Source organism: Balaenoptera ricei, chromosome 16 (genome assembly GCF_028023285.1).
Source record: "Balaenoptera ricei isolate mBalRic1 chromosome 16, mBalRic1.hap2, whole genome shotgun sequence".
NCBI classification, from domain to species: Eukaryota; Metazoa; Chordata; class Mammalia; order Artiodactyla; family Balaenopteridae; genus Balaenoptera; species Balaenoptera ricei.
Window position 1 is genome coordinate 15,687,087 of NC_082654.1, and position 21,667 is coordinate 15,708,753.

Here is a 21,667-nt window from a genome sequence, read left to right on the forward strand (position 1 = left end):
CACCAGACAGAAAGCCTATGCAGCAAGTTATTTTACAATAAAAGCAAATATAATATTTTAGATATTTTTAATATGTAGTGAAGCATGCTGGCTATATCTGAAACATGATACTAGTCTGATCCAAATAATAATTGTCCCTATAAGAATAAAGACTCTACCTCCAAAGGATTTAAAAAGAAATCAAGAATAAAATCTCTAAAGCAAGTACATCCAATAACTGGCCAAAAGAAGGACCTTTGGTAGAAGATGATAGGTACGATAGAAGTACCACAGAACTCGAGTAATTATTCTTTGTTTAGCAAATTAATAAATCATCAATGTGATAGTATTCATTTGAAATTAATTTTTTAAAAAGTCACTCCCATAAAATTAATATATACAAGACCATGTTACATGTTATTATTTGCTTAAAATTTATTGGCTCTTCCAGTGAACTTCCAACATGAAAGCTGGTACTTAACTGAATATGGAGTTAAAAGCAGGATGATGGATTTTAAAACAATATTCAGAGACTCCCCTGGCAGTCCAGTGGTTGAGACTTTGCCTCCCAATGCAGGGGGTGTGGGTTCGATCCCTGGTCGAGGAACTGAGATCCCACATGCCTCATGATCAAAACACCAGAACATAAACAACAGAAGCAATACTGTAAACAAATTCAATAAAGACTTAAAAAAAAAAAATTCAACCAGGATAGAGTTAAATGGTTACTGGACAAGCCTTGTCACCAAAAGCAGCTGTTAAACTGGAAAAAATACAACAAACAACTGTTTTCAAACATTAGACAACACATAGCAAGGACTATCATCCCTGAGATAAGGGAAAAAAAACAAGGTAAGGCCCACAATCACTTGCTTTTGCTTGGGGGTGCTTTCTGAACTGTACTGCAGGGAGGGGAATAACAAACAAAGCACTGAGCAAAGATCAGAATTTGGGGAAGTGGCAGCAGCTAGAATTTGAGAGCATTACACAGAGAAAGTGATGTCTATAGGGGTCCACTTGAAACTGGCTAAATTCCAAGCTGCGCATATATATAGTGAGTCTTCACAAAGTTAAAAAAAGAGCTACTACCAAACCTCTTACAAGGCTGGAAGATGTCCAAATTCCAACCCTTCAGAATGAAGAAACTTTGCTGAATACCCCAGCACTCGATAGACACCCAAGAAAAGCCATGCCTTTGGAGTAGGGCTAATGCAGACCTGAAAAAAAAGTCTACTTTAGACCCATCCTAACAAGGAATCTATACAAAAGCGACTAGAATTAATAAGTGAGTTTAGCAAGGCTGAAAGGCATAAGATTAATACACAAAAGTCATCTCCATCTATGTATATCTAGCAATGAACTATCAGAAATTGATATTTAAAAAATCCAATTTATAATAGCGTTAAAAAAACAAAGTACTTAGAGATTTCATATACAAAAGAAGTGAAAGATCTGTACATTGAAATCTATAAAAATATGGCTTTATTTTTGCAACTTTTCTCTAAGTTTGATATTATTTCAAAATAAAAAGAAAAATCTTAAAGGAATACTATGAACAACTTTATACCAATAACTTGGAAATCTGAGATGCAATGGACAAATTCCTAGGGGAAAAATTATCTAGAGTGACACAAGAAATAAAAAATATTAAGTTTGATAGCTAGTAAAGGAATCTAATCCATGATTAAAAGGCTTCCTAATAAAGAAAACTCCAGAATCAGATGTCTACCAGTAAATTCTACCAAAGAGTAGAAAGAGAAATAATGCCAATCTCACATGAATTCTTCCAGAGAATGAAAAAAAAGAGAAAGAATACTCCCCGTCCCATTTTATGAGGTTGGTATAACCTTGATATCAAAACCAGTCAAGGACATTAACAGAAAGGAAAAATACAGGGTAATCTCACTCATAGACAAAAATGCAAAAATTCTAAACTAAATACTAGCAAACTAAATCCAACAATTTATGTAAAGGATAGCATATTATGATCAGGTTGGGATTATTCTGGAAATGTAAAGTTAGTTTAACATTTGACTAAGGAGGAAAATCAACAGATACAAAAAACATTTGATAAAATTCAATGGCTGCTCATGATTAAAAAAACAAACAAATGGCAAATTAGGAAGAGAAAACAATTTCCTTACTTTGATAAGAAAGCTATAAAAAAAACCTATAAAAGAAAATCTATAAAAGTAAGGTAGGGGCTTCCCTGGTGGTGCAGTGGTTAAGAATCCGCCTGCCAATGCAGGGGACACGGGTTCGAGCCCTGGTCTGGGAAGATCCCACATGCCGCGGAGCAACTAAGCCTGTGTGCCACAACTACTGAGCCCACATGCCACAACTACTGAAGCCCATGCGCCTAGAGCCTGTGCTCCACAACAAGAGAAGCCACCGCAATGAGAAGCCCATGCACCACAACGAACAGTAGCCCCTGCTCGCCGCAACTAGAGAAAGCCTGTGCGCAGCAACGAAGACCCAACACAGCCAAAAATAAAAATAAATAAAATAAATAAATTTATAAAAAAAAAAGTAAGGTAGCAGGGCCTCCCTGGGGCACAGTGGTTAAGAATCCACCTGCCAATGCAGGGGACACGGGTTCGAGCCTTGGTCCGGGAAGATACCACATGCTGCAGAGCAACTAAGCCCATACGCCACAACTATTGAGTCTGCACTCCAGAGCCCGCGAGCCACAGCTACTGAGCCCGTGTCCCACAACTACTGAAGCCCAAGCACCTAGAGCCCATGCTCCGTAACAAGAGAAGCCACCCCAATGAGAAGCCCACTCGCCGCAACTAGAGAAAGCCCGCGAGCAGCAACGAAGACCCAACACAGCCAAAAATACATAAATAAATAAATAGAAAAAGTAGGAAAACTTGCTCTTTCAGATAACAAGACTTATTCTAAAACTATAGCAATTAAGATAGTTTGGTATTAGCACAAGGACAAACAGACCAATGCAACAAAATGGATTCCAAACAAACCCATGCTTATAAGATGCTTGATTTGTAATCCAGGAAACAAGGTAGTGGGGAAAAGTGCTGGGCCAACTGGATATCCATATAGAAAAAAATGGTGCATTGTAGATGTAATGTGAAAGGCAAAGCAATAAAGCTGCTAGAATATAGAAAAATATCTTAATGCTTTTGGAGTAGGAAAAGTTTTCTTAAACAGGACACTAAAAAATTAACCATGAAGGAAAAGACTTGATAAATTAGACTAAAAACAAGAACTTCTGTTTTCCAAAAGACACAACAAAGAGAGGTAAAAGACAAGCCACAGAGGAGACAATATCTGTAAACACGTACAACCAAAAAGAAGAGCACATATCCGCAGCATATGAAAAACTCGTACAAATCAATCTTTAAAAAGAAAAAAAAGGTGACTCAATAGGGAAAGAACAAACAAAACAAAGCAATGGGCAAGAGACCTGGACAATACACAAAGATGGCTTGGTAGCCAAAAAACATATGATAAAGTGCTGAATCTCATTAGGAATGAAATCAAAACCACGATAAAATACCACGACACACTTACCAGAATGGCCAAAATTAAAAACATTACTAATTGCCACGTGTTGCCAAGGATGTGGAGCAAGTGGAACTCTTACACGTTGCTGGTAGAAATGCAAAGTTATACAACCACTTTAAACTGTCTGACAATTTCTAGTACAGTAAAATATTCACTTACCCTACGACCCAGCAATTCCACTTGGGTATATATTCAAGAGAAATTATTGCACATGTCTACCAAAAGACAAGTATAAAATACACAGAGCAGCTTTATTCATAAAGCCCCAAACTGGAGTCAACACAAATATCTAACGACAGAAGAGTGTGTGTGTATGTATATATATACACACACATCTCTCTACATTTTTTTTCACACAGTGGCATACTACACAGCAATAAAAAAGTCCAAAACGGGCAAAACTATACTATAGTTCTAGAATTATCAGCATAGTGTTGGATGTTAGAATAATAGTTATCTTTGGAAAAGAGAGATGTTATAGTGACCGGGATGGGGCATGAGGGGGGTTTCTAGGAATTTTCTATTTCTTGACTAGATTGGTAGCTGCATGGATATTTGCTTTGTGATAGTTCATTAAGCTGTAAATTTATATTTTCTCCACTTTCCTTTATTTGTAAAAATACTTTATAATAAAAAAAGTTTAAGTACAAACAAAAGGCACCATGGGATGACTGATACTCAGTTACTCACTAGCCCTACTATAGTGTGTGCCTTATTTGTTTAAATGACAATTTGAGACCCAATTTAACTTTTCAGCTTCCTCTAGGAAACGTGGGCAGCCGAACCACAATCCAAGAGGAGCCACTCCCATTAGATACAACATTAGCTGCATCCATTCCAGAAGACTTGGCCACTTTCTATTTTGGGACTAAGAGGTGGTCGTGCTTAGAACAGAGGATTAGGGGGCTTCCCGGGGCTTCCCTGGTGGCGCAGTGGTTGGGGGTCTGCCTGCCAATGCAGAGGACACGGGTTCGAGCCCTGGTCTGGGAAGATCCCACATGCCGCGGAGCAACTGGGCCCGTGAGCCACAACTACTGAGCCTGCGCGTCTGGAGCCTGTGCCCCGCAACAAGAGAGGCCGTGACAATGAAAGGCCCGCGCACCACGATGAAGAGTGGCCGCCGCTTGCCACAACTAGAGAAAGCCCTCGCACAGAAACGATGATCCAACACAGCCAAAATAAATAAATAAATTAAAAAAAAAAAAGAACAGAGGATTAGCAAGAGATACCACTTTCATTTTACATTTCTTGCCTCCCAAAAGAAAAGCCACAGGAGGTATAGAAAAAATTATTCCCATCACAGGAGCTGTTAGGGCTTTCCAGAAGCTTGGCCCATGTCCAAGACAGCCTGGGAAGCCACAACCTTAGTGTCCTGAGCTCCCTGAAGAACAGATGAGCACATTGAAGCCACATGTCCTCAGAGACACCAGCAACTGTACCTGAGACTTAATACCTCGGTGTGGATGAGAAAAGAGCAGCGGAAGGTAGGAAGGTGCTTTGCTTTTCCTGTGACTTCCCTGCAGTCAGCTTTGCAAACGCCTCTATCACCAGCCTTGTTTATTCATACACTAAATGGTTTATTCTAGATGCCACACATTGTTCTAAACACCAAGAACCAAAAGAGACATGGTCTCAGCCCCAGTTCAGGAATTAACATGTAAATATATACTTAATAAATGGTGAAAAACACTATTTAGAAATAACAGAAGGTGTCAGGATAGAGAATAAAAGAAAGGGCCCTATTAATATGGTTTGAACGTTACGTCTACTGAGCTACAGACTCATTTTCTATGGCTAAAAATAGTATTTGTCTAGATAGGACAAAATGACCTAAGATCATTCACTTGCCATTTACTGCATACTGCCTTACTTTATCCAGATGTCAGTTGTTCTCAAGAGGTTAATTAAGAACCGTATTTTTGATTGTTATAATGATTGGGTAGGGTGGCGACATCAGCAGCACTTAATAGGCAAGGACCAGGGATGCTAGGTTTCCTGCAATGTGCAGTGGTACAGCACAGTGAAGAACTGTCCTATGCCCTTGCATGACTTCTGGAGGTCTGCCAGATGTTCATGTGGGTGAAAGTCTGTTTATAATTACCTTAAGCTAGAACATAACTCCATTTCCCATTTAAACGCAGAATTTTTTGTACAGTCTTACATATACTGAACTTTCCAGTACTGAGTCATCAATATAACATTCCTGTCAGTCCGCATTTGACTTGTGGCAGTCACAGTGATTTATGTATAAGTATCTGTTATATATAATATATATATGACTACTTCATGAAGACTTTCCATGTAGTAATATCTGTGTATTTACATAATGATGTGGCTATTTTACTATAAATTACCTTTATTTCTTCTTTATAGTCCATTTACTGTATTACATTGATTTTTTTTTTAACGTGTATGTAGCGGAGAATACCTCTGACTTTTATTTCAGGATAATAAAGAAGCCATTAGAAAATATAGGTTAGAGGTCTTAGTATTAGTTCACAGAGGGTTGAGAACATAGGTCCTAGTTCTCTATATGACAGAAGTTCCTTAAGGAAACAGGGTAGGTCTTATATTTATCTTCCCCCTGGTACCCTGCTGTACAGCTTAAACAGATGACAAACATTTACTGATTTACAGAAATCATACAGAAAAATCATGTCAATCAGCAAAATTCTCTGAGCTCTCATTTTCTGGGACTACAAATACTATTCAATAAACTATAGAGAGCTCTCCTTTTCAGGGCCTAAAGAAAGTTGCTTTTCAAGATTACAATGAGACGATTTTAACAAACTAATATGCTTTCTTTAAGGTAAGTAAATAAGGTTATAAATGATACAGTACAAAGTGGAGTTTTTAAAAATTCCAAAATGCTTAAGGGCAGGAAGGAAGAGTATGTCTAAGTAGTTCCATCACCCTGGTCCTCTTCTAACATCACCTACTCAACCAACTGCACCATCATGTAACCAGTTTTACAACCCAGAAACCTAGGTCGTGGTTAACAACCTCCTCTCTGTCATTACCCCATCCAACCAAGTCTCACCAACTTTACTTCCTCACCATTCTTCTAATTATATGTGTACTAACGTATACTGTAGGATACTCTGGAAATCACTGACATCCTCCTAGGCCGCTTTAATCTTAAAAGCATTCTGGCTGAAGATTACAGTTGGGTTTCCATTAAGTGAGCATCTGCTATTATTCCATAATAATAATCATTTCAAGGCTAATTCAACATCTATTTTTTAAAAGACTCAAAATAAATCCGTGATTTTTCTTTTCATTTTGGTGCTTGATTAATCATGCAAGATACTAAGCCACATATAAATGTTAACAGGACAAGTGAAGCTATTATGAACAAGAAGAAGGTTGGTCTAACTACTAGAGTAATATGTAATATATATTAAGACCACTCAACACAAAAACATAGGGAAGCAGATGCTAGACTGCCTATAGGTACATTAAAAAAAGATAACATTAAGCCCAGGCAGAAAAGAAACCCAGGAAGCTTACAAATAATTCACAACTGATGACACAATAATGTAGGTGAACTGACTGTACAAAAACCACAACTGCTGCATTATAAATAGCATAAGCACTATGAGAATTGCTAGGAAACCATTTCATTTATCTATCCTTTCTTAAAGTAGTGCAAGAAGGAATGGTAGAAAAATTAAGGTGGGCCCCAATGAGTTCTGCTTTATTGCTAGAGAAACAGCTTTCCTTTTGTCTTATCTTTTTACATACTCCAAAAGCACAGGAATATGATCAATTTTAAAGTACTAAACCTAGTACATTTATTTCAACAGCTAAGAGATAATTATAAAAAACAAGACCAAAACAACAACAATGGCAAGATGCAGGTAAAATCTAGCAAGAGAGTTTCTCTGCTTTGTTTCACATTCACTAGGAAAAATGTCCTAAATCCTAGCTATAAATGGTTTTTGGCAAGGGAGTTATTTGGAAGAATTCTGCACATTAAAGAAAAACTGATTATAGGAAAAGAGGCAATTATTATAAATCTTTCTTAACAGACATACCAAATAAGCAAATATGTGATAAACCATTTCCAACCTCTTAACCCAAAGAAATGTACTGACAATTAAAATCACTGGGAATATGAGATTTATTTTAAATTCTGAATTCAGAGAAACTTTCTCTAAATATTAAAAACAAGGACTACTTAAGATGAACTTCATACCGTAAGGTTTTTCTTCTGTTACTTTCCCTGTAGAATCTAGCGTGTCAGTAGCTTTCCCCAGTTCGCCAGTGGCAATATACCTCTAGAGGAAGAGAAACAAGGGAGAGATATAGGCCATAAGGTAAAGAAGAACTGTTATGCATATCTTAAAGTTTATACAGAACCTTACTAATACTACCTGATACAAAATAAAGGCAAAAATCAATAGACTGTAATTGCTTTGTTAGTTTTTTTATAAATTTATTTATTTGTCTATTTATTTTTTGGCTGCATTGGGTCTTCATACATGCTTTTTTCTCTAGTTGCAGTGCGTGGGCTTCTCATTGTGGTGGATTCTTTTGTTGGGAGCACAGGCTCTAGGAGGGTGGGCTTCAGTAGTTGTGGCACACGGGCTCAGTAGTTGTGGCTCGCAGGCTCTAGAGCACAGGCTCAGTAGTTGTGGCGCACGGGCTTAGTGGCTCCGCGGCATGTGGGATCTTCCCGGACCAGGGGTCGAACCCGTGTCTCCTGCATTGGCAGGTGGGTTCTTAACCACTGTGCCACCAGGGAAGCCCCGCTTTGTTAGTTTTTGATATGTGGGAAGTATTGTATAGATTGAGGAACATTCACAAACTTCCCACACCAGCCAACATGACAAGGAAAAGCCTGATTTTATTGATAATCATGGCTTATATATATACTGTTACTGTAAAAAAAAATTTTTTTAAACCAGTTTTCTACTGGGCAGTTTTGACTTTGAAGGAAAATTTTCAAATATACCTATGAGTAGAGAGAATGGTACAATAATCCCCTACCTAGTCATCTCAAGATTCAACGATTTTACCATACTTAAAAGTAAAATTAATTTTTAATCAATTTATTACTTCTTACATGAAATACCAAGAGTAATCTTAGTAACTTGTTTATGCATTTAAACAAAAGCTAAATATGTAGAAAATAAGGCAAAACTAGTATAGCATAAGTAATGTACATATGTGTTTCTTAATAAAGAGAAATTGCTACTTCTTAAGCTCTCTGAAAGGATAAAAGTCACTTCTCAGAACTGCTCATTATTCACAAGTGAAGAAGTAGATCACTGAGTTAACTGAAGATTGTTCTGCTTCCCATCTCAGGCCACACTTATACTACATATTCTTTGTATTCCTCTCTTTTGATCAAATTCAAATTTTATTTGGAGGTTCACATGAAGTAGTGAGAAAAATGCAAGGAATATAATTCCCACTGAAAAGAATCTGTAGTTACGCTGAGCAATTTAAGCTGGAGAACTTTGCAGAAATATGTTTATTAATGATAAGCTTATTATGCTACCACACCGAAAACATGTGGTTTTTAATATCTTCATTAAAAAGCAATAGCTCTATACAGTTCATAAATGTAAGTCCTTCAAAATTTTCAATATAGTACTTATGACATGTATGAATATTAATAGAGTATAAAGAAAAGGTACAAATTAGACTACCTCTGGAGAAAGTAGATTAGAGATGCTCTAATCTCCGAGAGTTGCTAAGTTTCAGAGGAACATTATTCAAGTCACACTTCAGAGTTGACATTGACTGGTTAACCTAAAAATGTTACTGTATACCTGGGGGAAATTACTGCTCTCTGAACATATCCCGGGGGAAAAGTTTGTATATCCCAATGATAACACTTGTTCAAGGGTTGGAGGGGGATACAAAGCTGCTTTCTGATGAAATGCTGGCTTTGCCTACAGGTACTATTATGGTTTATCTCTGCATATATATATGTATATATATACATATATATACATATATATATGTATATATACACACTATATACCTGGAAAATGCTAGTTAAGAGTCTTTATATGGCATCAGTGATTTCCTAATAGAACATCAACCCTTCCATCGCTCACTGGTTTCAAAAGCACATATAAGTAACCAACTTGTAATTAGCAATATAGAAAGCTAATAAAGATAATACTCCAAAACCTCATCAAAGTCTGTTACTTCAAAGTACATCTGTCATCCAGATTCTGCTGAATGACTGGCTCAAAGAAAGTATAATTTAGGGAAGAGAGTAAAGGGACTATGCATCTATTGCCTTCTTCTAGGTAATCTGTATTCCACAATTAGATCAAGTTAGGTCAAAGGGATGTATTAGCCTAACCCCTTAGAATTCTTTTACCAACGTTATATTTCATGCAGATCCCTTCTTCACCTGTTGTAAACTATTTTGAGAACCACTATCTGTCACTCAATATCCCTTACTGTAAGAAATTTCTTTCTGACTATAATGCCCAGAGTAAAGTCTCTTCCTTAAAAAACTGGCATGCTTTCTCTTTCTAATGAATGTCGTATTTTTGCTTAGGCCACCAAAAATCACAGATAGAAATAAAAGCAACGAAATTAACTGTATTCAAGATTTCCAATAGAAATTGCTTGAATAAAATTAATGTCTATGGAACATGTAGCCAGAGAGACCCAAGAGGCCTGAAACTCAGGAGAGAGAGACTTGGGGATAGTGAAACACTTGAGAACAGTAATAACAGTATTTATTGAGCAACTTTTGTATAACCGGCACTGTACAGAAAACCTATATGCTTTATGTAAACATTATACTCATAATCCCAAAAGAGAATGCAGTGAGAAAAAAAATGACTCAAGAGAAAGTTGATCATTGGCAGAGCAAGGCTTACCATACGACAAGAGAGAAAGCTAATGACGAAGACAAGGAAGGGCTCTTTTCTTAAATCTTACTCCAATCTGATTGGGAAGGAATGCATGAAAGGAGTGGGGTGGTCTAAATAATCTGTGGTCTTCACAAAATGGAGGCAAATTAATCTGATGGCCTAAAGATTTTAGGTAAAGGTCAGCACTCCACCCATTACTTGATAGTGTTGGTATGAACTGGTATTTATTACACTGAACAGGATTCTAAGGATATTTCTTGGTTCAGCAGGAAAGAGTGTTAGGCCACATTCAATCAGCAATGTCTCTCCTTAGGACTGGATAGTGAGGCAACCGTGTACTACGATATGGCTATAACATGAACAGTGAATATCTGCCATCCTAGAACTAAATATTTCTATTCTTGAGGTAACCCCACTCTACACATACTAAAAGTCTAATTTTTCTAGTAGCACTGTGATGCAAATAAAAATTCATCTGTAAAAGTGGAAAAAGTAAACATTAGGTCAAACAGCAGGTCTGTGCCCCATTAGAAGGCTGCAGACAATTTTTTAAATGAAAGAAAGATATCAAGAGTACACTGTACATAGGGTTAAAGTTGTTTGATAAAATTTTTGGTTCTTATACATGAATGGATACATAGAGTCATGGTGTAAAATGAAATCCTTATTGTGGGTCTTCGTCAAAAAATTTTTGAAAGTCACTGCATAAGAAGATCTCCAAGATTCCAGCCAGTGCTAAAAACAAAATCTATTTTTAAAAATTCATTAACAGGGCTTCCCTGGTGGCGCAGTGGTTGGGAATCTGCCAGCCAATGCAGGGGACACGGGTTCGATCCCTGGTCCAGGAAATCCCACATGCGATGCAACTCAGCCCATGTGCCACAACTACTGAGCCTGCACTCTAGAGTTCGTGAGCCACAACTACTGAGTCCATGTGCTGTAACTACTGAAGCCCGCAGGCCCAGAGCCCGTGCTCCGCAACAAGAGAAGCCACCGCAGTGAGAAGCCCATGCACCGCAACGAAGAGTAGCCCCCGCGTGCCACAACTAGAGAAAGCCCGCGCACAGCAACGAAAACCCAACACAGCCAAAAATAAATAAATAAAATAAATAAATTTTTAAAAAATTCATTAACAGCTTTTAACTACTTTTGATAAAAGTGTAATGTCCAACATACTTACAGGTAAAATTTAAAAGATTTAATTTTTTCAACAAGTACATAATCTAAAATTAAAAGTATAAGAAACACAAATAGCTAACAAGATAATAACGCTTATTTTTGAAACATGAAACACCTAAGAACTAGGTCTCTATAATAAGATGCACCTGGGATTTTCTATTTACTTTACAGTCATCTGAGGATCGGTGATTTCACTGTATGACATTCAGCTTTCCTAGCTGAATACCAAAATGGTTTGTGATAAATAAACTTAAGCCAGAGCCAATGATGTATTTATATTTCCAGTCATCATATTTCTGGAAATATGCCTGGAATTTACAGTGTAAAACCTTTCAACAACACATAGTGTGTTACATGTACTTGTGGTTTTGGAGGGGAGGGCTGGATAATGAATATTCCAGTGAACTTCACGTATTTTATCTTGGGGGGAAAAAGAAAACAAACACGTTCCTTAATATAAATATATCTTTTTGCTATTATTATAAAAGTGACTTTTCATTGTAAAGATTTTGGAGAATACCAAATAATGTGAAAAAAGAAAATGAAATCATCCATAATCCTGTATCAAGGTAACCATTGTTTATATTTTAGAATTAAGAAACATACATCAGGGCTTCCCTGGTGGCGCAGTGGTTGAGAATCCGCCTGCCAATGCAGGGGACACGGGTTCGAGCCCTGGTCTGGGAAGATCCCACATGCCGCGGAGCAACTAGGCCCGTGAGCCACAACTACTGAGCCTGCGCGTCTGGAGCCTGTGCTCCGCAACAAGAGAGGCCGCGAAAGTGAGAGGCCCGCGCACCGCGATGAGGAGTGGCCCCCACTTGCCACAGCTAGAGAAAGTCCTCACGCAGAAGTGAAGACCCAACACAGTCAAAAATAAATATAAATAAATTAATTAATTTTAAAAAAATGTACTTTAAAAGAAAAAAAAAAAAAAAGAAACATACATCAAGCAACTGGCAAATCCTGTAACAGAAACAGATTCTAAACTCCATGTGTCAGTATTTAAGTACAATGTTCAAATTTACTGTAAAACTGTCAAACTCCTCCACTCTAACACAGTTTTTATATTCTGTGATTTTTCAACACCAATATTTTGAAGACTGCAGAGCAAGCTGCATGGAGATTTTCCATTTATCGAAGGTCTTAAGATCCTTCCAACTTAAAGACACAGGTTTTTATGCCAGTTAATAACTAAAATGGGATATCAAAGGCAACAGGCTCTCCAGGGCTTTTTATTTTAAGAAAAGCTTACTTAGACCCCTGGCACTCAGAGTATGGCCCAAGGGCCAGTATCCACCATGAGGTAAGTTCAGAAAATGAAGGTGCTTAGAAATTTCTTTAGCAATTTGACATTGCCATAACATTTTAATTGTATTTTATAAAAGTCATCAATCAGTCTGCAACGAAATGGGAAGTTTTTTAAATGGTCTTTGACCACATTTTTTTTTTTTTTTTTTAAGAAACAATTTAGACAAAACCACTTTATCCAAACTATTTATATCCTGCTTGGAGCAAGGGTTTTAAAACAAATAAAAAGTTTAGTCCAGGAAATTGCTGAAATTCTTCCCGAACTAGTGGCATATTAATCTTCCTTCCACAGGCATTTTCACTGGCCCCTAGCCCCAGCTATCATAACCAGCACCTAGTTGCTAATTAGAATACAGATATTATTATCTCTTTTAAAGCTAGAAGAGACCCTTGAGAGAATCAAAACCATTTTTCCTAAGGAAAAATTGAGAGGCCCGGAGAGGTCAAACACTGACATCTAGACTTGTCTTAGGGCTCCCCTGCTATTTCGATGAGGGTTCTCACTCAACAGGTTTAGAGCCTCTCCTGCCTCTGCCTAACCCCTCCTCCCTCTCCTAGCAAAAGCCTCGAAAGATGCTTTTGGATTTAGTCAAGGAATGATGTAACATCATCTTAAAGAGGCCCCATTCTTTTATTTAGTAAACATTTTATAGCCATTGAACAAAGCATATCTTTTGCTGGAAACTGCATGGTTTACAAAATGCTATTGCTTCTACAAAAATTCCAAGGTTTAAAAAAATCTTCTGGTAGAATTTATGATCTGTAAGTTCCCTTTCATTTAAGAAATACGATTATACAAAACCAAAAAAACCTAAATACGTATGTTTAAATTATGGGCATCACAAAAGTTTTGCTTCTATGAGTCAAATTTGTTTTTCAATCATGAATTTATAGTCTCAATATTTTGAATCTCAGATATCATGATTATAGACATTGTGATTAATACTCAGTGTTGACACTCATTCATGCAATTTATACAGCTTATTTTTTAAGCTCATTCATGCAATTTATACAGCTTATTTTTTAACTGATAAAATCCAACACATAGGTCATTAAGAAAACACTGAAGAAAAACAGAACCATTCCAGTATTCTTACCTTGGACCCTGACAACATACTGGTCAACAGTTTTGTTCCCCTTCCAATTCCAACCACTACAAATCAAAGAAAGAAATATCATGACACTCTATTGTGAAAACTAGGTTTTAAAAATGTTTTATGACATACACTGGTCATAATTTCCTGGCATATGTAATATACAGTTGGAAAACCATTTATTTAGCATAATGTGAGGGTTCCTATTACTCCAATCGGTTGAACTTGTCCTGCAAGTAAGAAATTCTGAAGTCGGGGTGGGAGACTTTTTTTCCTTTTCCGAAGTGTGAAACATAATAGAAACCTCAATCCAGACAATTAGATAACAAAAAGTTTTGGAAAAACCTCAAAGGACTCACTGGAATTTTATATGGGCATCAGTGAAAATACATGGTACAATTAATCTTGGTATGATAAAATATTTGACAGAGTTCATTATTAAACAAAGCAAAAGCCATCATCATAACTAATGAACCATTTAAAGATGATTAGTGCCCAGCACTATACAATCAAGAAAATAGAAACAACAAATCAACCCAACACAAAAAAGAATACAGGGTAAAATGAGAGCCTGGAGAGTGTATGTTCGCGTAGGCCATACACAAAGTACAATGGCTCACATGTCTCCTCAATTTCAGACATTATCCTTATGACAACACATTTCACCAGCCGAGGATGAGAGGACATAATCATTTCTTCACCTAAGAGCAAGCAAATTTTTGTAAGAATTGAAGTATTTCTCATTAATGGATACAATTTTGTAAAAGAACACAATATAACCACCACAATTCAGAATTATAAGCAACAAGGAGAAACGACTGGCAAGCTAAAAGAATTATCATGAATATTTATAGCAGATTCACTGAGTTTACTATGAATCAAATTCTACTCTAGATGTTTTCCATTCATTAGCTCATTTAATCCTTATAACAACCCTGAAAGATAATACAATTATCCCTATTTGATAGGTGAGGAAAATGAGGCATGGAGAGACTAAGAACTTTGCCCAGCATCTCACTACTAGTAAATGGTGGAGTTAAAGTTCAAACCAGACTGACAGCAGACCCCCTTCCTCTCATCCCCCCGCCACCTTACTCATCTAGCCATTCTTCCCACTGCTACCAGCCTAAATCAGCCTATATACTGTAAACCTAGCTATTCTACATCTTATCCCTTCCTCTTCCAATTCATACCATTTCTGAAAACCTATACTGCACAAAGCCCCCAAACAATCCTCAATAGGGTCCCAATGCCTACAGTACCAACTCCTTAGTAAAGTATTCAAAGTCCATCCTTTGAAACACAGCTCACATCCCAACTCCTTCATAAAGTCCATCCCAAACCCCCACCCCTCTCGGCTTCTCTGACAGGCATATTGGTTCAAGGACCAACATAAAAACTGTCTGCCTTCAGGATCCTCTGTTGAGCATAGCACTCTTCAAATAACAGCAGCTCCTGCTGAGGCAAAAACTTTGTACAATAATAAAAGATTCAATTCAATTTTATTCCATTCAAGAATCCCCAATCAATATTTTGCAAGGAGCTCCCATGCACTCAATCCCAAGAAGAACACTTTTAATGGAACAGCACATTTCCTGACTTTGAAAGAGCTTATAATCTTGTGGGAAAAATACAATACAGATAAGGGAAACTGCAAGTGCTCAAAAAAATGTTGCCTGAATTAATGAGCGAATAACTCTAAATAACAATACAACAGTATATGATTGTGTCAAAATGAACACAGAGAGAATAACTGCTGTAGGAGGTCAAAGGAGGGAGCACTCTAAATGGCTACAGAGGCCAGAGGCCAGAATGCTTCATTCAAGCATTTAGTGTGAGTTAGCGCTTAAAGGATGTACAGGATTTGAAGATGCAGATAAGAGAGAAGCATGTTCTAAAGAAGGAACAAACTGACAAATTCTCAGATGCAAGGGTGAGCACAGTGGGTTTCTCAACCAGAGTGCAGGGTGTCTTAAGAGCTGGCTGATGTGTTTGATTCTGTCATGGTTTCAATGCTGGACTGACGATGCTTTCTCTGCTAGTTCAGTGATCCAGAATGAAACAAGACGGCATCTTAGAGTTACCCTGCTTAACCCTCTCATTTTATATCCGAGAAGACCAAGGCCCATCGAAGTTAGGTGATTAGTGAAAGCAGAATTTTAGGAAGACTAATACAGAAGTGGTATACAGAAAAATTAACTGGAGTTGAGACCTAGCCAACCAGCAGCTTTTCATTCAAGGGACAGTTTATGGGACAGAATTTTTATTCAGCTTTTTCCCACTCAACCATTCAAAATTTTATTGTATAGGTACAGAAATAAATAAGACCTGGTTTTAGCCCTCAGGGAGTTAACAAAAACAAAGAATACAGTGAAGTTTTACATTAGCAATATAAAAAAGCAAGTGGGCAGGCTTCACATGTAGGAGACAGCATTTTAACCAAATCAGGAAAGGTTAGTAGGATTTCCAGAACTAAAGAAGACAGAGGTGAGCAGTTTATCTGAGAGGAAAAGCATAAGCAAATACACAACAGTTTGAATAAGTGTGCAGAATTAGAAGAATGAATGAAAACCAGGATTTTCCAAGTACTGTCTCACAATTACTACTCTATCTCCCAAATTTTCTGTGCGCAGATGTTTCTCTATTAAAAAAAAAAAAGCCACTATCTGCAAACCTATACAAATGTCCTAATACTCTATTCTCAAATCATTGAATTTATTTATGATGAGAGTCACTTTAGGGCCGGCAAGTCTCTTACACATGTAATTCCAAAGCATTTTGCAGTTGGAAGTTTCTACTGCCATTTATCTAACTCTCCAAGACCCTTGCAACCACCTTAAAAGACCAGTATCTTTCCACTTCCAGGAATTTATCTTAATAATCCAAAACAAAGAGGAAGTTTTATTCATAAAGATGATCCTTACAAAATCAGTCCTACTAACAAAACTGGTAATAACCTCCAATGACCTCAAATAAGGAAATGGTTAAATCAATATGACATCACATAATGTTGCCATTAAAAATAATGTTTATTTTCCTCTTAGAACTGCTTTTGCCGCATCCCATAAGTTTTAATATGTTGTATTTGCATTTCATTTGTCTCAGGATATTTTTTGATTTCCCTTTTGATTTCTTCCTTGACCCACTGATTATTCAGAAGTGTGTTATTTAATATCGTTTTCCTCCTGTAATAGATTTCTAGTTTCATACCACTGTGGTAGGAGAAGATACTTGATATGATTTCAACACTTTAAACATACACAATTATATTGGTCAATTATTCCTCAATAAAGTCTAAAAAAAGAAAAAATCATGTTTACAAATATTTTTAATTAACATGAAAAAATGCTACGTTATGATGTTAAGTAAAAAAAGAATACAATGTACATATATACAGTAAAACAGCTCAACTTAAAAAGTCTGCATAGACAAAAAGCTAGGAAGAAATATAACAAAAATGTTAACAGTGATTATTGCTGGAAGGTAGAAAATGTATAAGTTTTATTTTCAACTTTATTTTTTTTGTATTTTCTAAATTTTTTCACTGTAATTTTCTAACCTCTAAAGTTAAAAAACAACTTCTAAAACGGTGTATAAAAACTTAGTTTCCATTTTAAGCAATTTATAATAGATGGGTATATTAGTTTCCTATTGCTGTTGTAATAAATTACCAACATAGTGGTTTAAAACAAAACAAACTTATTATCCTACAGTTCTAGAGGTCAGAAGTCTGAGGTGGGTTTTACTATGGTAAAAATCAGGGTATCAGCACAAATGCATTCTTTTCTGGAGGCCCTAGGGGAGAATCTTTCCCTGGAGCCTTCTTAGAGGAGTTTTCTTGCCTTTTCCAGCTTCTAGAAGCTGTTCATGTTCCTTGGTTCATGACCCCCTTCTTCATCAAGGCCAGCAATCTCATCACTACAAACTCTGCTTCCATTGCCACATCTTTTTGACACTCCTCTGTCTCCTCTTCCACTTTTAAAGACCCTTCTGATTACGCTGGATCCACCAGGATATTCCAGCATATCTCTTAAAGTCAACTACTGAACAACATTAATTCCATGTGCAACTTTAATGCCCCCTCGTTACGTAACCTAACATATTCATAGGTTCTGGAGATTAGGACATGGACATCTTTAGGGGGGCCATTATTCTGCCGATCACAGCAGCACATTTTATCCTCTTTCTTCTTGGATTTATGGTGCTGTGCCTTAGAAAACAGACGGTTATAACAAATAGGCTTCAACTCTAGAAGAGTTGAACTGATAAGAATCCTGAAGCCACTTCTAGAACCAATGGCAGAGAATGCTGTGATTGATTGGTAATTTCTGCTATGGACATGGGGAGCAGGGAACAAAGGCAGGAGTGCCAGGTATTTGCCATCCCAGGTTAGGACAGAGACTTTAAAACTGAGCAGGTCCAGGTTCAGCTCCTGACCTTGCCACTAACTATGGGACGGACCTCACATACAATAAGTGCTCAATATAAATGATTATTATTAGTTATGGTAAGAAACAGTAATTAAGGTGTCAGAATTTGCCCATTCAAGTTCTCTAATTCAGGAAAATGAATTTCCATGTTTTTTTTTCTATTCTATTCAGGTAAAGATGTTTTTGTCAACATGCATCAAATAAAATCTGTAATTTCAGAAAATGCAAAATCATAAACTGCTTCTAATTTTCTTGAAAAATACAATTTTATTCACCAATTTTATCCTTTTCTTCTAAGTAAGCATTCACTTCCTTTGGCTAGCTTAGATCAGGTTTGTTTTTATTTGTATCTAATTTTAGCTCTAATAAAATGGATTGGATCATGTAGCACAGTATTTTTCAAAGCATGAGTCACAATCCATTAGGGCAGCATGAAATCAATTTACTGGATTATGATCAACATTTAAAAAAACTGGAATACAATAAAATATAAAACACCAGGGCATGTAAAAAGGTAAGTATTGTTCCATAAAAGTTTTTTTCTAGTATGTGGGGAAGGGGGAGATAGGGAGAATCCCAACATATGTATTTCTGTGATTGTGGATACAGTTACAAAAAAGTTTCTAAGAACATACTCTGTCCTGTGGATACACACTTTAGCAGTCTATAAAGATAGACTTTAGAACCTCTACTAGACGCAAAAAAAAAAAAAAAAGGATGGAAGAAAAAAGGATAAATGACTCTTCTCCCCTCAATCAATTCTATCAATTTTCCTCCACATGCAATAAGACACTGAACTAATGTCCCCAAGACAAAGTGACTTCCTCTGAAGAACTATAAGGTTCGCCTTCTCAAGAGAGCTAATGTCAGAGTTAGATTTGATATAAGCAGAACAAAGAGCCATATACCTTGTCAGGAGTCCCCAAGACTATCCCACCCTGGAAGATTCATTCATGGCTAAGATTTACCTACAGTGACATCCTAAGGTTACACAGCTGTATCCTAAGGGTAAAGACACTGGAGAAAATCCATGCTCAGGTTCCTTATTCTCTCACCCTCTTATGAGGGGGGACACTTGAGCACATTCCTTCCTCCAACAATCCAACAAGGAATAACATGTGTACAATGTTCCTGCTCAAGGGAGCCCATTAGAAACTCAGCACTCAAAGTTTTTATTGGAGGGGATGAGAGGAATGGTCACCCAGACACCGTCTGCCTGCATGGTGGGACAAAATCCCAGATTCCAAGACAGAAAGCAGGCGTTTAGCATAAACCACACTGTTCACACCAACAGTCAAGGCACAGTAAACCCATCCTTATCGGATGGAGAAGGGTGGGAACACAGCCAAATCCAAGTCCCCAGATGCAAGCAGGCCTTTCTAAAGATAGTGATTTCAGGCCTGCTGTGTTAACTCTTTTCTGCATAGATACAAACTCTTTCTCAAAGTCCATCCAGACATAAAAGGGGCTATTTCTAACAGCCTTCTATACCTTGTGCCAAATGATACAAGGGCTTCTTGAGAAGATGGCACTATAAATCCAGTAGATCTGAAATCTTCCAAAGTGGACTGAAAATGGCATGGCCTTAGTTAATTTTATCTGTTCTTAATCAATATTTCTTTCTGATGTAAGTGGCAGTTACATCAAACTTCCATTCATATCTCTTACCCAGGACTCCTCGGGCTGCACTGTCTAGAGTCCCTCCATGCCCAATTTTCAAAGTCTGCTTTTTCCTCTTGGTCCATTCTGGAGAAGGCATTCCAGCTTCTATAAGAGTAATTGGGACGAAAAAAAGGTAATTACTGAGACAAATGAAGTAGAATCTCCATAAATACGGGATGAGGCAGTGTGGATGGAGTACTCAAAACAAATAAAAAGTACTGTACAAACTTAATATATTAAGATTATGACGATATTACTAACAAAGAACAGACTTTAAAATGTGCAGACGCTCCCTAAATTACAAAGAAATAGTATTCCCAAATTAGTTGTCTAGAAACTAGAATTCATTTTCCAAGGAAAAAAAAAATTTTTTTTAAAGTGGGTAGATATCCACACGAACCCACAAAGATCTAGTAAATTCCTGGTAGTAGTGGGCTGGTAGATAGAGAATGATGAAAAGAAGTTAGTTTTTACATAGGCAGCTAGTTTAATTTAAAGTCCTCAATTTCATTTCTAAAATCTCTTTTGTTCCCTGGTGTTCTTTGCTGGTCTCTCCAGCTACCTAAATGTTGGGAGTACATCTCATACAGGGTTACTTCTGAGAACACTAAGTCCCCAAACTATCTGTATGTCTGTCCTCCTCTCCTAATCAAAACTCTCAATTCCTTAAAGAAGCTAATCTCAACAAAAGGTTATGTGGGAAGAGGGTAACAGTTTAAGTTGCCACTTATACTCCAAAGCATTTAGATATAAAAAAAAGAAAGAAAGAAAAAAGATGCCAACCTGGCCTATCTCATATTCCTATTGTAAAAATTAAAATGAAATGATGCTATCTGAATGTGCTCTGGAAACTCAAAGCACTATAACAATATGCTATTATCATCATCCTCATCATCATGGCATATAACATTATATTGAGAGAATATTGGCTACTAGGCTTCAAATGAGAAAGGAGAGAACAGCAGGAAGAGCTCTATTGATCTGTACCCCTCCAAACCCATCAAACCTTCCTTATTACCACTGACACAGAGAAGATGGAAAATAGAGTAAAAGAAAATGAAAAAAGAGGACAGAAACAGGAAAGGAGGGAAGGCAGAGTAACAGTGAAGAAGCCAGGTTAAATGGCCCAAAGGATAAGTTGGGTTGTAATTACCACCTTATTGAGTCAGAACTCAGTCTGGAACACAGTCCTATTGTCACTCTCTGATTACAACATCACCTTGCTTGGAAGGACATGACCATATGCTTTAACATAAATCTGTAAGGCCAGGCCTAGGATTCAAACCCTTCACTTTCACTTGCAACCCATTATGGATCTCTTGTACTGTATTCATAGAAATACTTTGGGGAACTCTTTGTATTTTTAACTTGACGGTCCTTGGGAGTGTGGAGGCCCTAAAATTTACTGTCTTCCCTTTGTGTCCAAATTTACTTCTTTCAAGTTTGAAGACACACGGTCTCTACTATATTGGAATTTGGTTCACCCCACTGGTACCATTCATAGATGAATATTTATTAAGATCTTTTCTAGCTATAAAATTCTGTTATGTTTTAGTCCTTGAAGGATTCAAAAAGACGGAAGAGCAGAGATCTTAGTACGACATGAATCAATGTAAGGAAAGGCAAGGAATGTTAG

General features: G+C 37.1%; 1 protein-coding gene across 1 annotated transcript in view; it reads right to left on the reverse strand.

Annotated features, from left to right (window-relative positions):
- TRUB1 (TruB pseudouridine synthase family member 1) overlaps positions 1–21,667 on the reverse strand; it is a 31,511-nt gene that overhangs the window by 7,816 nt on the left and 2,028 nt on the right. Inside the window, exons 2-4 of the mRNA XM_059899377.1 lie at positions 20,038–20,136; positions 13,943–13,998; positions 7,706–7,787 (exon numbers count right to left, since the gene is read on the reverse strand). Of these exons, the coding sequence (XP_059755360.1) occupies positions 7,706–7,787; positions 13,943–13,998; positions 20,038–20,136 (237 nt within the window). The remainder of the gene's footprint in view (positions 1–7,705; positions 7,788–13,942; positions 13,999–20,037; positions 20,137–21,667) is intronic.